The sequence below is a fragment of the Zosterops lateralis genome (assembly GCF_965231275.1).
Source record: "Zosterops lateralis genome assembly, chromosome: Z".
In the NCBI taxonomy this organism is placed as follows: Eukaryota; Metazoa; Chordata; class Aves; order Passeriformes; family Zosteropidae; genus Zosterops; species Zosterops lateralis.
This window is the reverse complement of record NC_139800.1, coordinates 28,412,762-28,429,857: the sequence shown is the minus strand read 5'-3', so window position 1 is coordinate 28,429,857 and position 17,096 is coordinate 28,412,762. Positions and strand designations below refer to the sequence as shown.

Sequence of the window (17,096 nt, the reverse complement as noted above, 5' to 3'; positions counted from 1 at the left end):
TTGGGTGTCTGTAGAAATTGTGGGTGCTCTCATGGTCAGGCTGAGATACTCTCCTTTCTTGAGATTCCTGAATGTGATCTCCATGACCTGCTAATGCTCCATCACTAAAAAATCACATCAGAGGTGAAGGACACTGGTCATGTCTGACAGTTGCCTCTTTTCCTTTGCTAGATCATCTTGTCCTTTGTGAATTGTATATGGAAAATTACTCTTTCCCAAGCATATCTCACATTATGTCCTCATGGCATATCTTTATCCACTTGACATTTGCACTGCTCTGTACCCACCTAAGACACTGTGGATAATATTATAATGACAAAATTCCTTTCTGTCCTTGTGATAACATGAAAGCAGAGGCGTTCACTTACTGTAATATTCTTTGAGAAGATCATGCACATCCACACTTGCAACTATTTCTATTATTAAAATATATGTAAACTTCTATCATGCCATTTTGCAAAAACTGTATATCTAATCCAGATGTATGGAGAGAAATGGTAAGAATATTTATCAACTCTATTTATTCAAAAAAGTTGAGGTATTTTTTTCTGATATGTGAGTCATAGCTCCTATTAATACTCAATATGTAAAACTAAACACCATTGTTACAGGTTTCCCAAAATGTTTCCTTCTGCTTCAGCAGTTCTACCTTGGTTACATTGAGATGGGAGTGGTACCTCTAATTTAAGGCAGGAACGGTACATGGCATTTATTCAACAGTGCACTCGTGTGGCAAGACTCAGAAAGTACATAGATAGTACATCACAGTTCCTTGAATACAATGTATTTCTCTCATTAGATAAGAAAATACAAAAAAGTTCTTATAAATGCAATGATGTTTTTCAGTATGATCCTTTTTAAAAAAATATTTTTCAGCCTACTTCTTTCCATTTTATATACTTTCCATTGCATACATGGAAAAAAATATCCTCTTTCAAATATTTTGGTGATACAAGTCAGAGCTCCCAATAAAGGATATTATCTTGTTTTGTCATATGTGGGCCCTTCTTCACTGAAATTTAATTTCAGAGTGTAAACTTGATATCTTCATTTCTTTCATCACCATAAAATTTCAGTTTCTGACAGGAGAGTTGAATATAGCTGAGATGTTATCACATCAAGTCTCTGAACACATTTTGTGGCTACTCAGCCAATGAACTATGACTATAAGTTCTCATATTCTCAAAGCAAGGTCACATACATAGCAAGAAGCAAAACTTCTATTAAGCTGCCAGGTATGGTTGCAGAGGGTACAAATGAGCCAGGAAGTGAGTATTGCAGGCCAGACATCCAACAGGTGTAAAACTTCTAAAAAAGCTGTCAGCCTCACCTAGCTCCATTTAAGTTATGCTAGAAATTCCCACTGTTACTTGAGTGGTTGTTTTCTTCAGTTATGTTTTTCCTACAGTTGATTTAATCACCACATGTTGCTGGAATCCTTCCACCACTTCTGTCCCTCTGATGATGACCCTCCACCTTCAGCTTGGAATGGGACTTAGACAAGATGAACACTATTCCAGACATCAGTTATTAAAGAAAACATAACACAGCATTCCTTCTGTTCTGCTACAGGACATACTGGTCCTTATGGTCCCAGTAAAAGAAAGGCATTCAGACTCTGCAAGGTATCATTTCAAATGCAATTTCTTAGAGCTAACATCATAAGGAAAAAGAGAACTGTTATCCTACAGCATTTCAGATCCCACAAAGCATGAGCAGTGCAGCATCAAATGGGTCTGCAACAAGGGTACATCACAAATACTGGTGAAGGGCTATCCCATTGCGATCATTCAAGCTGTAAGAGGATTTCCTTAAAAGAGAACAACTTTAGTCATCATTTCTACTGTCAGAGAGGATGTCTGCACAAGGACTTGTGCCTGCAGTTTTAGATAGAGGCAAGGCCATGGAGATGCCAGCAGTGTGGGAGCTGCCCACAGCTGCTCTAAAAGTGCCTGAATTCATCCGGTGGCCATGGGACACGCACAGCACAACGCAGACCTGAAGGCCATCCTGTGTATAGCTACACTGGGCTTAGCTATTGCATGGATCACTAGAGCCTCAATGCACAATGATCCCTCCAAGCAGGTTTGCCTTCCTGCAGTGCGGAGGCATTTATTCCCATTAAGAGAACTCCATTGCGAGCAAGGTCTCTGGAGTGATCTCTGAAGAGCAAGAATGCCCCTAATAGAAGTAGAGGGGTTTTTTTCCTGCTCCCTTACATTCATTCTCTCCCCTGCTCTCCCTCTCTTTCAGCAGGGTTCCCTCAGCTTTTCATACACTTAGGAATGTGAAGAGGATAAAAGCAAAACCACACACGGAAATCTGTCTCCAGGTGCTTTGCAGTGCTCTGGAGGCAATTACAACTGTCTGGTGCCGGGCAATGCCCTTTAGGATAGATAGCGTGCAGGGGTGAGCGAGGCCGGAGGGAACGCGAGGGCAAACGTGAAAGGACTACAGGTGCACTCCAGGCCAGGACAACGTCGTTAGGAGCCGCCTCCCCTCGCAAGGCATCAACTCCTAAGGCAAGTCGAGCAGAACAGAGTGTAGAACTGACTGATTTTGTGAGCTGCTGGCGCGCTTCGGCGGCTGAACACCTGCGGTGGGACAGCTCTGACGTGAGACGACAGACCCGTTACGTGGCCGAAACCTCTCAGCCGCAGCAGAGCAGCAGCAGACCCAGTGGGGCCGGCGAGCGCCGCCGTGCCCACCCGCGCCGCGGGAAGGAGGGCGGCAACACCCCCGGCCTGTGAGTGTGAGGGGCCTCTCGCCCCCGGGCCCCGCCCCCAGGCCCCGCCCCGCCGCGCGCACCAGCGGCCGCCCCTGGGTCTCCCCCGCCGTCTCCGAGCTGGGCGCCCTCTGATGACGTCACACCACAGGCGCCCGCCCCCGAAGCGCGCGCAAGGCCGCTGGCCGGGCGCGCGCATGCGCGTTCGAGTGAGCGGCTCATAGTTCGGGGGGGCTTCGCCCCCGCCCTCCCCTGCGCTCGTGCGCCGCGCGCGCCGTTACCCGAGGGACGCCGCGCGGGGCCGGCACGCGCCGGCTGCCCTGGGAGCGCGCGGGCGGAGGGAGGGAAGGCCCGGGCGGGGCGGCGGGAAGCGCGCAGCGGGGAGCGGGATGCGCCGGGGCCGCCGCCGCCGGGGGGGCGAGAAGGGGGCGGGCCCCGAGGGCGAGGGCGCGGTCCCCGGGCGGGCGGGGCCGCGCGGCAGCCCGGCCGATGCCTCCCCACCGGCAGCCGCGTCCCGCCCCCCGGCCCGGCGGGGCGCCGAGCGGGGTCCGTGCGGGCAGGTGAGCGCGGGGCGGATGCGGCGGCCGGGCGGGGCGAAGCGCCGCAGTGCCCGGCAGATGCCGGAGAACGGGCCCGGCGCGGGAGACATGGAGTCCGGCGAAGAGCTCTCGGCGGATCGGCCCTCGGGCCTTCGGGAGGGGATGGAGGAGCCTGAGAAGGCAGATGATGAGGGAGGGAAGAGTGCCTGGCAGCAGAGCCTGAGTCCCGAACTGCAGCAGGGGTATCGCATCCTGCGCGAGTTCCTGCTGGAGAAGCACCGGCCGCTGACGGCGCCGTTCCTGAAGCCCCTCGCGGATCAGGCGTCCTCCGGGGAAGAAGGCGCTGGCTCCCTCTCGGGCCGTAAGAGCAGCCAGTCCTTGCAGCAGTTGCCAGCTGGAATATGGCTATTGAAAATGGAAGAGAAATTTTCTAGCGGGCAGTACACGGGGATAGCAGATTTCGTGTGTGACTTCCGGCTCATGCTGGAGACTTGCTATCGGCTGCACGGGGTGGATCACTGGCTTTCCAAACAGGCCCAGAAGCTGGAGATGATGCTGGAACAGAAGTTGGCACTGCTATCCCGGTAGGTGTAGAACACTATAGGGGCCGTGCCGCATGTTCTTTACATAAAGTAGAACAGGGTGTGTGTTTCTTTACGTAAAAAATTTGTTAAAAGAAAACCATCAAACAAAACCCCACAACAAAAAGAACATTAGAACTTTCAATACTTTCGTGAGTATTAACGTTTCCTACTGGGAACTATTCAAATCTTAATTCAGAACGCTTTGGAAATTCCAAACCTCAAAATGCCAACTAGAGCACAGTATTTCCTGGCTAAGATTTTCCTTCTGAAAGAAGCCTTTTGTGAACATGGAGGGAGGGACACTTGTTTACACAAGATGTCAAATGCTTCTTTCTTTATTTTATTCTGTCGTGAAACTGTCTGAACTATGTATGAATATTTGGCTCTTAAGAAATGGTTACTTTTACAATCTGTGAAATTTTTACTGCTCCTAAAGTATGTAGGAATAAAATATAAGCCGAAGTTTCCTGCTTTAAAATAGTGTATTTTTTTGTAATTATAAAATGAGAGACAATGCTTGCCATACTATAGTTTTTAGTGGCAAAATGGAAATCACGGTAAGTTGAAATGTAACTCCCTGGCAGGAACTTTCTTATCAGCCAAAGCAGCTGAAACATAGAAAGCTCTCGAGCTATATAGTAGAAAGCACAGATTAAATCACAACTGAAGTACAGGCTTTCTAGGCGTTGTTCTGTCATTATCAGAAAACCATGGTGGCTTCTTACCGTGAAAAGCCCACCGGTCTTCTGAATGGCATAGTATTCTGCGTGTAAAAATCAAGAGTTGTTCTTGGTGAAGGATGAAAGTGAAGAAGGAACAGTGCTGGGAAATATGTAAAGCTGTATGTGTCGATCACCTTTAAGTTTGCTGGTGACACACGGCATGAACTGCAAGCTGGTAAGAACGTTGCTCATGTAGGAAAAACACTTCAGAAAAGTGGTGCAGAAGTCACCTGAAAGCAGAGTGAATGTATTCAGTGCTGCTGTTGTAAGTGTACATTTGAAGCTGTTTCTGCATAACAACAGTTTTGGGACAGTCGGGTAGCAGAAGGAAAGGAGCTGAACGTAGTGGGGCATGAACGTTCCTATTTTGCTTGAGTAAAACCTGATTTTAAAAAACAAAACAAAACGAAATCCCTGGCTTAGTAGAGTTACTGCTGGCAGATAAATAGCCAAATGCAACTTGGAAGATTTTGTATTTTCAAATAGAGATATAGATATTTACTAAAAAAAAAAAAATTCAATTGCTCTTGTCCTTCTTCCATTCAATGCACAGTCTATTTCAGGTAATCATTAGGAAATACTGAACTGTCTAAAGATAATTCTGCCTCATATATAGTGAATTTGTCTTGAATTAACTCTTCAGAGATTTGTAATGATTTTTTCATTATGTCTATGTGCACTAGCTTAGTAGAAGTTTCTAGGAACTGTAAGTATAAAGGATTATGGAATCTAGAGGTCTCAAAGTTCTTTTACAATTTTTAGTTAGACAAATTTGTTTGAAGTGTTTAACATAATGTAATTTGTAAAATGAAATTGAAGAACTACTTCTTGGAACAATCGTTCTTACATCATTACAGAGTCGTATTTAGGTCAATGATCCCCTTCAAGTCATTCAAGGAAATCAATCAGTATTGGTTGTATAATTCCTGGATACTACGAGCCACAGAAAATTACCTTAGAATAGAGGTTCCTTTTGAATGGAGGTTGGATTTTTATCCTCTGTCCCTCAAATGTTTCACAGGTTGTGAAAAACTTAGTTTTAATGGAGTGTTTTGAAACAATGCAAGAAGAAATGTAACTTTGCAGACAAATTTGTAGGGTTTTGTCTTTCAGTTTTTGTAGTTTTAAATAGAATGAAACCGGTGTTTAACATATACTTCCCCAGCCTAAACCAACTAATATACATTTCCCCCCACCATCCAGCCCCCTATTTTTAGGTATCTGCTGAAAAGGATACTTTCTTATCTTAGATCTTGTGGAAGTATTTTTTTTCCCAAATACCTAAGATTATGAGTTATAATTATATCTTAATGGATTAAGATAGGGGATTCTATCTCCAAATAATATTTGGTAACTTTATGGTGAAGATACAGTTTTTAGCTGGTGTGAAAACATAGGTCGTATTAGTATGTTGGATTCAAGTTTAAAATTTCATAAAGGAATTTTCAAAGTGGAAAAAAAATGAAAGGTGAAAAAGTAACTTTTTGTTTTTCTGGGTAAATGTGCTCAATTCATGCTTGGTAGGCTAGGCATTAAGGTGCCACTGGTACAAGTTTGTAGTTGTGAATTTGCTTGCTTTTTTCTTCTAGGCATTTAAGAGAAAAAACATCATTAACTGTAACATCTAGAGGATGCTGTGGTCAGGATGATGAGAAAACAACAGCATGCATTTCTACAAGACGTCGTTCCACTCCTCGCAATATAGTAGGTTTGTCAACAGGCATGTTTGAGTCTGTGATGGTTCAGGTTCTAAGACAAGAGGAGCAACTGAGAGCAAAAGAGGAAAAGAGGTAATAAGAAAAACTGTTTTGTTTTAGTTTTAAATAATTGTGTCTTTCTAGTTCTCTAAAGAGGCTAGCTCCTTATGGCTTTTTTAGATAAATAAATGTTATGGTGCTCTTGTGGTTTTAAGTTCATGGCTACAATAGAGTGCATCCACAATGCAAAAAATAAGTACCACTTACTTGAAGAATTGCTGAGGTTATATAAGTTTTGAATTAAATTACAGCTGCTTTTATTTTAGTGTAGCAAACCTTCTAATATTAATTGAAAGCATCCACAGTAGTTTCCTGCAAGTGCATTATGGTTTATCATACGTATCCTTGGACAGTTTTTCATGCAATAATTGGATTAAAAACTACCAGAGTGCTTAACCACAGTCTGATTCAATGATCTTGTCACTGCTTCTCTCTCTGATAGCCAGAAGCAAATTATCTCTGCCAGTGCCTCTGCTGTTACCTCACTGATGTGGCATTTCAGCTTGTCAGTTAGGTAACAATTTTAGATTGTACACATAAATAACTCTGAGATTTTGTGGTCTTTTTAAATTTAAGAGCTATATCATTCCAGGCAGCGTTTAATGCTAATATGTTTCACTTTGAGGAAAATGAAGCTTTTAAGTTTGTTTATTTTAACAATAATTTGAGTGACTATGTCTAAACGTGGTGCACAATGGTAAGACAGTGTTTGCTTCAGGAAGCAAGATTTTTCTGCCTTTTTTCAAAATTCACAGCTTTGTAGACTTTCCCCATACATAATCAGCTCACTTTTAATTTTGCAGGTAATCTTCATTTTCAGCAGATTTGAAGCTATATGGCTGACTTAACTGTTAGACAGTACTTTTCTCTGTAGAACTTTCTTCTTTCTTCTAATCCACTAATCTTTTAATCGCACTTTGCCAAAAAAAAAAAGCAAAGATCACTAGGGTTATTGTTTCTTTGGTAAAATTATCTTGATTTTTGTTCAACTCTATGATCTAGAACTCAGAACGTGATAACAATGTTATGAAAAAGGACATTTTGATTAGATTTTAATTCATTGGTAGAGTCTGTAGAACAGTTTACCAAACAAGATAAAAATTACGCTTTCATACACCTGTTTTAACTACATTGCTGCAAAAGTGTAGTAATTAACTGTTAAATCCATGTATCTGGGTATACTCAAAAGTGCCAGATCCTGCACAAAAGATGGTTGATTCTACAGAATGTTCCACAATAACAGAAAAAGACCATGACTAGCATGCCTCTTTACACCCTAAAATTTTGAATTGTAGTACTTGTTAAGAAGCAGTAAAAATCTGTCAGTAGATAGCTGGTTTAATATTTCTTTGACTCTATTGACCTCTCCAAGTAATGATGCTTCAGATATCTTCTCTCAGTTTTATTTCTTATTTGCACCATGTTTTCAAAGTAAATTGGACCTCTCTGTATCAATTGTTTCCCAGCTCACCAAAATTTTTCCTAAAGTACCTTTTCTGAGTAGTTTTATGAAAAGGGCTTGGAAATTGGAAGGTCTATAAGGGTAGTTACACATTTCCAGTGAAGATAACATTTTACAATATATATAAATTTTCAAAGTGTTGCACATACTTTCAACATTATTTTCATTTGAAAATGTATTGCAACTTTCTAAACTTACTTTGGCTTATTGCTAAAGTATATGTTATGTTATGTTATTAAGAAAAGAAAATGGTTATTCTGCTAATTTTTTTTAGAAATCTAATGCACTGAGGTTGGCACAGAAGAGGTACTTTCTAAGCAGTATGGAAGATTGCAGCTTTGTATATTTTAGTTGGAGAGCACAGTGCTGGCAAATCAGTTGTGTTCGGATAGGCAGCATCTGCTCTTCACCCAACTTTAAGATGAGTTATCACGAACATAAAAAGAGGGCTTAGTTTTTGGCCATCCAGTGGGCAACTCAGTGTGCTTGTAGTTGTAATTTATGTGTGTAGCCATACATTATCTTAGTTTAGAATGTCTAAGAGTTGCATGATTTCCGTTCCAGAAAAGTAAGACTGTAAATGCAGGGGCCTTTCTATAAAACTTAGGCTCATATCTAAAGAAATTGCCGGTTGAAGTCCAAGTTTATATATAATTCTTTGCTTTAGATATTTATATACTATCATAATACAGAGGCATCTTATGATGAGAATTAAATAAAACTAAAATTAAATTTTAAATAGTCGAATGTATAAATAATCATGTCTATTGTACAGAAATAAAAATGAAATACAAATTAAATTAGTAGATTAAATCCTTAAAATACTTTTTGGTTAATTCTTTCCCACAAAATCCTTGAAATGGATTTTGCAAACTTTTTTTCAACTGCGTATTTTGGAAGAAAATTCTGAACTGGGATTTTTATTTTCTCTTCTGTATTTAACTTCAGGGAAATCCTACTCCAAATCTTTTAGTTACTTTTATTATGTAGGTATTCTTTGTTGAAAGTTCTTTTTTCTTGTAATTTATCCATTTCTTGATGATCAGTTTCACTTTCCTTGATGTAATGTTTTATAACTTTCCCCAAGTGACACATTCATAATGGTAGACTCAACATGTAAAAACTGACAAGGTATTGTTGCAAAGCTGGTTTCACTATTTTGCAACTAATAATTTTTGTATGGCAGCAAAAGTACTTCACCCCACCAAAGTACATATATGACAACATCTAATTTACTTTTGTCAGTCTTGTTTGTAAGCATTCCTTTTGTTCAATTGTTGTAATTATCAGAATATTGTCTATCTTCTTCAAATTATTAATTACACTTGTGTGCGTTTCTACTCAGCTCTTGGTTACATGCTCAGTAAGTAACAAATCAACTAATTTGCATATTAGTTAACAGTAAACAGTGGTGGAATTATTTTATAATTGGAAATTATTGACTAGTTAGTTAGATACTGAAATATAAAGATATATTCCTACTGAAATTTTTAAAACCACCAGTGAGTGGCAGATAATTAACTGGTTGGTTTCAGTGGAAATTAAGTGTCTGTGTGGCTGTGGTTTGTTGAAAAGTATGTAGGCACTTACAAAACTGTCTTTCCTCTCTGAAAACATGATCCTGGGGTAAGTTTCAGACGTGTTCATTAAAACATTTAAAGAATTGAATTCTGGCTGCAAGTTAGTAAATTAATTAAGGAAATTGTGGGATAAGGTATGCTTATATAGTCAACTTTGCTTTTTATGAGGGTGTTAGCATGGAATTAACTGGATCCAATGGAAAACAGTAGAGTATGTAATAATATGATTTAAGATATTTGAGTTACAGAAATCAGGTTATGTGGGCATCTCCAAATTTAGTATCTTGTGACTACTAAATCTTGGCTTAATTTAGAATAATATGTAATTTTGCTAATCTGTATGTAACTTTCTATTTTATTTTTTTTTAAAGAAAGTTTGTAGAAACAAGTTATTATGAATTATTGAGAGTTCCAGTGTCTGACCTTTTACCAGTGAATCAGCACCTAAGTAGGCTGGATGTGGTTATTTGGGGAACAAAATAAAATTTAGTCTTTGTCTTTTTTCCCCACCAAGAAATCTCCTGTTGCAAAAAGAAGGAATTTACTGTTGATATGTGTCTGCTGCCTTAAATAACAGAGGAAATTATAAGAAGAGTAGGGAGTTATGTCTGGACTCTGTTTTAGGTGTTACCTGTACTTGGGTGTCATGTTTGCTGAGTTTTAAGGTCAGATGCCACTCAAGAGCTGCAAAACAACTGTTGCAGATGTGTTCTAGAAATAGGGCCATGGTTAGTCTAGAAAAATCAACTTCACCTCAGAGCAGTTTTGTTACTATTGAAGTCCAATACTTGTATGCAAACATATTCTTGGTAAATGTAAATAAAAGTATGAAACAATAGTATTTTTTTACAGTTGCTGTCATCATGAAAGCCAAATATGTATGCCCAGAGAATTTCTCAGTGTAAGGATATTTGTGCCACTAAAATATCAAATGTATCTCTCTTACCTCCCTCTCCAGTTTCTCTCTTCCTTCACTCCTGCTCCCTTGCCCTGTGTCCTATTCTCTCTTTACTTCCCTTTATCATCTCAAAAAAAACCCCACCCAGGAGAAAGCTGTGCCCTCCAAAGGATGCTAGCAGGAAGACCTCAATAATGAAGATGTCAAAGTGTGCTATTATTTACATTTTTTCTTGAATGTCTACTGAGAATGGAATGACAACAGATACTGTTTTAAAATAACAGCTTACAAACAAGGCAAACTTTTTATAAGTGAAACAACTTAGTTTTCTTTTAAAAGGAACCTTTTAAAACATTCTTTAACATGATATAATAATTGTAATTTTATCTAGACAGAGGCAGATCTAGGGTATTGTATTTATTTTGATAATTCTACCTTGATTTAAATTACTACTTGGTAAAGAATTGAAACTTCTTGCAAAGACAATATTTTTGGATCACCAAAACTTTTTTTTTATTAAACGTACTGAAATGCTATTGTTTCTACGTATGCTCTATCTCACCGTGTATTCACTATTTAGTCTTGCTGCCGTGTGCTAATAGAGTTCACACCTTTTGGAGGCAGGAGGTTATTAGGAAGTATGTTTTACATTTAGGAGGAATGAGGGAGTGGGATCTGAGAGTGCTATGAAATTTATGTTTCAGACCACTTTTGCTTAGTATCATTTCTTCCACTGCCTCACTTGGACATTAGTTATTTCTGTTTATTATTTTCAGTTATTTTTATTTATTATACCAATGCAATATTAGCACATTTAAATAGAACATGAATCAGAATTTTAAAAATGCCCTCTTTACATGTGCAAGTAGTATTGTTAAATTTAATGGTTTATTCAGTAAGAATGGCTAGCTAATAGAAGTTTGTGCTGAAAAATGTGATTTTGTCTTTATATTCCATCCTTTAATATTCTGAAGTTAATGCTGCATCAGGAGACTGAAGTTAAGAATTTACTGACCTGTTTGACTTTTACATTTTACATGAGTCTGTCCTTCTGCACATAGTAGATATACAAGTAACCAGCATGCATATATGTGGTATTAAAAAATTCTGTTCTAATTATGGTAACAAGTCACTCAACATTTACTTTTATTATAGAAGATAAAGTACTCAGTAGAGTCTTACTGTATTTTATGTTATTTTGCATACACATGGCAAGTTTCTCCTGTGCTGATACGAAAATGTGGACAAAGCTATGTTTGTTCCATTTTTTACATTGTTAAGAGAGGTAGTCAATAGTTAATGCTTGAAATACATGCCCTTCCAGCTGGAAGCCACTATCAACTTCATGTTGTCATAAGAAGCATTTTAATTTATCATTACTCTTTTGCTGAATTTGGAAGGCATTGATGCTTTAAATGTATATATGGCATTTATTTGTTACTTGTTCATGAAGAAATAAAATTGAAGATTCACAATTTGGAAATAAGGATATGTAAATTCCAGTAGCAGGTCACATTTGTGTTAGAGGCAGGTGATAGTTTTCAGCAGTGATAGAAGCTTCAGAGAAAAAGATAAAAGCAGCTTAGGATGAGCTCTAAAAAACTTTCTGTAAGTACAGCGGAATCCTAATCCTGTCTTTGGGAATGTGGTTGTACTTTCAGGCAAAAATGTTAGTCACTAGTGCAGCAGTGTTAAAGAAAGTTTCCTTCTGTTGGTAACTTCTGATATTTGTGTGATTCATGCAGATGTCCAGTTTTCTGCTTTGGAAATAAATTGACATATCTTGTCTCTTAGATGGTAAGCTACATGTAATTAATTGTCTGAAATGGAAGGATTTCTTTTTCTGACGTGTGCTGCCCTTAAATTTCATTACAAATTTACAAATAGAAGCAAATAGAAGTTCCCAGTCTATCATATGAGATTTACGTACTGATGTCATGTTTCATCTTGCTAGTGTTTTGTGTGGGCTCCGAGATTACTCAGAAGTTTTTACAGGTCTCTGGTTACTGATAACCTCTTTCTCCAAACGCGTGTTATTTCTGCTCTATCCTGTTTTTTAGATAGAGGGACCAGAACTGAATACATTTTCTCAGGTGAGGGCAAACCAATTAGTGTAATAACATTTTAATTTTGGTATTATTTTCCTTCACATTCTTTGTGTGTCCTGATACTTGTTTCTTTTTTGACCACCATTGCAAGCTGACTAGTAACACACCTTTGGGTGGGAGGGAGAATGGCTATAAATGAAGCACTTAGCATTTAGTCATGTATACTTGTGTGCTTAGGAAGATGGCTTATGCTTGTGTACAAGGCGGGTGACATGAGCCACAGGGCAACCATTTGAAAACAAGATTTACCTGGAATTTGTTTCAGAGGTTTTTATGTGAATAGTTTGTCAGCAATACTTAATTCTGATTAAAAGGGATTGAGAAAGGACATATATTTTTTTAATACCTGAAAATCTAAACAGTTCAAGCCATTGATATATGCCAGGGTTTTTTCTTAACTTTTTCCATTTTTTAGACTAGTGGTGATAGAAAAAAACTACAATGATTTCCCATCTTGGTTGATGTGTTCTGCACTGCAAAGTAAGACAAATTGAAGGAAAACTTTAAAAGTTTTACTATGCACTTTATAACTTCAAGATGTTTGACATACTGTAGTTCTGATTTTTTTCCTCTCTCATTTGTTTTTGTTCACCCAATATCTGAATTTTCATGAAATTTCTTTTAATAGGCAGAGAGATCAAGAAAGAAAAGAAGCAGAAGAAGCTAGTCAGAAAGAAATAGAAGAGTGGGAAAAATCACTTTTAGCTCAAGCAGCACCTACAAGGATGGAGACAATGTGGGAGATTCCAGCTATTGGTCATTTTCTTTGTTTAGCACAACAGATTTTAAATTTACCTGAAATAGTGTTCTATGAATTGGAACGTTGTCTTCTGATGCCTCAGTGTAATGTTTTTTTATCTAAAATAATGACTTCTTTGTTAAGTCCTCCTCATCGCAGACCTACGTTACATCGCAGGCCTACATTTTCCTACAGGACTTGGGAAGCAGCACTCAGAAAGAAAGTGCAACACTGGTATACTGTTGTGGGGCAGACCGACAATCCCAATGCTGCTGCAGAGAAACTTGGATTGTGTCCCCAGTTTTTCAAAGTGCTTGGAGAAGTTAATCCCTTGGAGGAAAAACCATTTCATGAGCTACCGTTCTACCAAAAAGTATGGCTGCTAAAAGGTCTCTGTGACTTTGTATATGAAACACAAAAGGATGTTCAGGATGCGGTGCTAGGTCAGCCTATCCATGAATGCAGAGAAGTAATTCTTGGTTACGACTGCTTGGAAAATGCGTATGTTCACTTTCCACAGTTCTGTGGTGCAGATGTTCGAATTTACAAACAAAAACCTTTTCAGGCTCCTGAATTCCCGTCCCTTCCCATCAAAGTTAAGAAAGTGCTACGTATTAAATCAGAAAGAGTAAAACATCAATATGGAAGCAAAAGCAACAGGGAGGTCAGTTCTGCTGGGGGAGAACTGCTGTGTCATTCCAAGACAGAAGGAGAGAAAAGTATGGACATTATTATCTGTCCAGAAAAAAGAACACATTTAGGTAGCTTTAGAGCCACTGCAGAGGATATGAAGATTGACTGTGAAATAAAAGCCTCAAGAGTTTGTGAAGTCAAAAAAACTGGTTGTTATAAAGAGAACTTCAGGAATTTGATTACTTCAGGAGAGACTGGTGATATAAGTGGCCACCCTAGTTCAGAAGAAATAACAGATGTGGAGAATGGACTAGGTTGCACTGAAATGGCCAGAGTAAGAACTGAGCTGAGTCCATTCAAGGAGAACACACTGAAAGCTTGCCAAATGCATGTCAATGGCACTTATAATGAAAACCAAGGCAGAAATTACCGTGAATCTGGTAAAGAAACGGTGCTAGAGACCTTACTGCAAAATAATAAGAAACTAAATAAGATGCTGACAAAAAAGAAGAAAAAGAAAAAAAAGAAGTTGAAGGATATTTTAAATGAAAATCTACAGAGAAAACTTGATGACTTGCAAAGAAAGCGTGAGATTCATCTTCATCCATTCAAATCATATAAATCTGAAATCCAGAACAAGTTGTTTATAATTAAAAAGAAAGCAAAACATAAGAAGCACAAGTCTGGTAAGCTGACATTTTTTACTTACAGTGAAAATTAGGAAGATACAGGGTTTTTTAAAAGTTATTTTCTTAGTTAATAAGTCTAGGTTTTATTTTGTGAAAAAGGCAAGCCTTATTGCATTAGACAATTTGGACATTAATTTTGGAGTTAAAGTTACCTACCTGATAACACAAGCATATAAAACATCAGCTGAATAAACTATGATTCTTTTGCAGAATGTATCTTTAGAGAACATAATTAATTAGAAGAGTTAATTTGTTGCACAAAATCTTCAAGAGAATGAATGTGACTTACTGGTTAGCCCCACAGAGTGTCACATGAGGGTGTTTTATGGTATCTTACATTATAGCAAATAATATTGTGGAAATGTTTCTCCCTTTTCTGGTAATTTTATCTTATCCAAGTTATGAAGAAACACAGGGTAATTGCATGAGATGATGAAGTCATTCATAGTGAAACCGTGCAGTCTTAGGTCACCAAACAGTACTGCTTTGACAGTGGGCCTGAGTCCAGCAATCAGGATGCATCGGCATCAGAATTTATGCTGATGACATTTTTATTACAGAATTGGGCAGCATCCAGTTAACTGTTTCAGGTAAGTGATACACAACACAGATTTCAGTTAACTCACTGGAGAATTTCAAAGGTATTTGCAAACAGTAAAGTTACAGAAACCTTAAGTCAGTTCAATTTGTTCAGGTAGCTGTAGTATTTTTGATGTTATGTGAAGCAGCATAAAAGCTTAATTGTTTTGAGTCCTGGACTAAGCTAGCTATGCTAGATTTTAACAGACTCCTTCAAACATTTTATTTTTTGAAGTAACAGGCTGTTTTTCGGAACTATGTAGACTGACAGATAAATATTGGATTTCATCTGAAAAGCAGAAAACCAACACCAAGAATCTGGGTGACAAAAAATATCTTCTAGAGGTTAAGAAGCTAGTCAAGATCTGATGGCAATGCATGTAGCTAGAAGTCAAAATTTAGAGCTGAGAGAACAAGTAATATTGATATCCTAAATATTTGCACCTAACACCCTGTAACTGGGTTACTATTTAAATCACAAATTCTTTCTTCCAAAATATTTCACTACCCACATCTAAACAGATTTTTTAAGACTTACAATTGAAGTTCATATACATAGTATTCAGGGAAACTAATGTATTTTACATTTGCCTTTGTGACTTGACTCTCCAAATATGTCACTATTTTCAGTCTTCTTAAAACCAAGCAAACTGAATAAGAACCCAAATGGCAAACAAGAACTCTAGTTTGGGGAACTTGTTGTCCTTTATCTCCTGATGTGTTGGCACATTTCCCATCTTATTCTGACTACTTCATTTGACCTTGCTGGAGAAAATTTTGCAATAACTTTACAGCATTGCAAGAAAGCGGTTTTCTTCCTAGGTCCATTGGTCCTGTAGCTGCTAGGCTGAAATGGATAGGATTGGATTCAATTCATGCTAATTTCTTGTTTTTTGTAATGTTTCCTAATGTTTAAGGGTAACTAGTATTTCTTAAAAGATTGTCTGAAATTAAATCTTATGTTTAAAGATTCCCTTACAATATGGAGTAGAAATGTGATTTAGTAAAGCTTGTTCTGAGGCCACAAAGACACCTGATTTAAATCTGATCCTAGCCATAATAGCTCTTTACGATGTTCTTTAAAAGTACAGTAAGTAAAGAGAACATCAGGAATGTAAAATAAGTACCTTTCATTACATTTCAAAGAATTTTTTTTCCTGCTATTGGTTCTCTTAGGCATCTAAATGTAACTGAGTCACAGTTTGTGCTTCTATTGAGATGATTTGCATGTTCCTGATTTACTGTGGCAGTAGTACCCATAGTGAATATAGCCTGGTCATGCTGTTTTTCCATCTGAAAACTTCACAGAAATATTGTGAGCAGAACTTACTGGAAAATACAGCTATATTATGACCTTTACCATAGCGACAGAGTTTTCTTACAAATTATGAAAAGGTGTGACCACTTTACTGAATCTATGTCTTTGAAACCAGGTGATGGTTATTCTGTGTCGCTATGATTGACATAGTACTACTGAAGGTAATGGAAAGACAGAGTCAGTGCTGTTCTGTCAATAACTGCATGCTATGCATTGATTTTTAAATGTTATTTTCTTACTGGAGTTAGGTAAGTTTCAGTGCAAGGCACAGTGCAAGAGCATGAGAATCCTCCAACTGCATGTTTGAAACAGGGATCGAATGAAATTCAGAGCATCTGAAGTAGGGTTGAGAAAATAGAAGGGACTAGAGGCTGCTTGAAATAACTGTAATGTGCCTGAAGCAGAGGTTGAAGTAAGTGTAAATTGAATCTCTTTTTATTCCAGTTAGTATAGAAAACACCAATACAGTACACAACTTTGGAAGAACCTTGGATGTAAATTCTGTACCATATACTCATGCTCTGGAAAATTCATGGTAGTCTACCTAGTTGAAGTCCATTTTACTATATATTTTATTTCTTTAGAGTACCATTACATTTTGTGTATGAAGTCAGGCATTGCTGGAATGTGAGAAAATTAATTTTAACAGTCTGGCAGCAATTTTGAAAGGCCTGGTTTACTGTCCTTAGGAGTTTAATCTTCAGATGACTTCTGGAGACTTTTATCTTCAGTAAAAACTTTGTCGTCTTGTCTAGCCTGTAGA

The 17,096-nt window shown here is 38.3% G+C and overlaps 1 protein-coding gene across 1 annotated transcript in view; it reads left to right on the top strand.

Moving 5' to 3' along the window:
- Positions 1 to 3,300: 3,300 nt before the first annotated feature.
- The window catches only part of BRD10 (bromodomain containing 10), a gene marked incomplete at its 5' end in the record, with an annotated part of 52,570 nt that continues 38,774 nt past the window's right edge, over positions 3,301 to 17,096 (top strand). The window contains 3 exons of the mRNA XM_083883081.1: positions 3,301 to 3,848; positions 6,160 to 6,360; positions 13,004 to 14,433. Coding sequence (XP_083739207.1) covers positions 3,301 to 3,848; positions 6,160 to 6,360; positions 13,004 to 14,433 — 2,179 coding nt within the window. The remainder of the gene's footprint in view (positions 3,849 to 6,159; positions 6,361 to 13,003; positions 14,434 to 17,096) is intronic.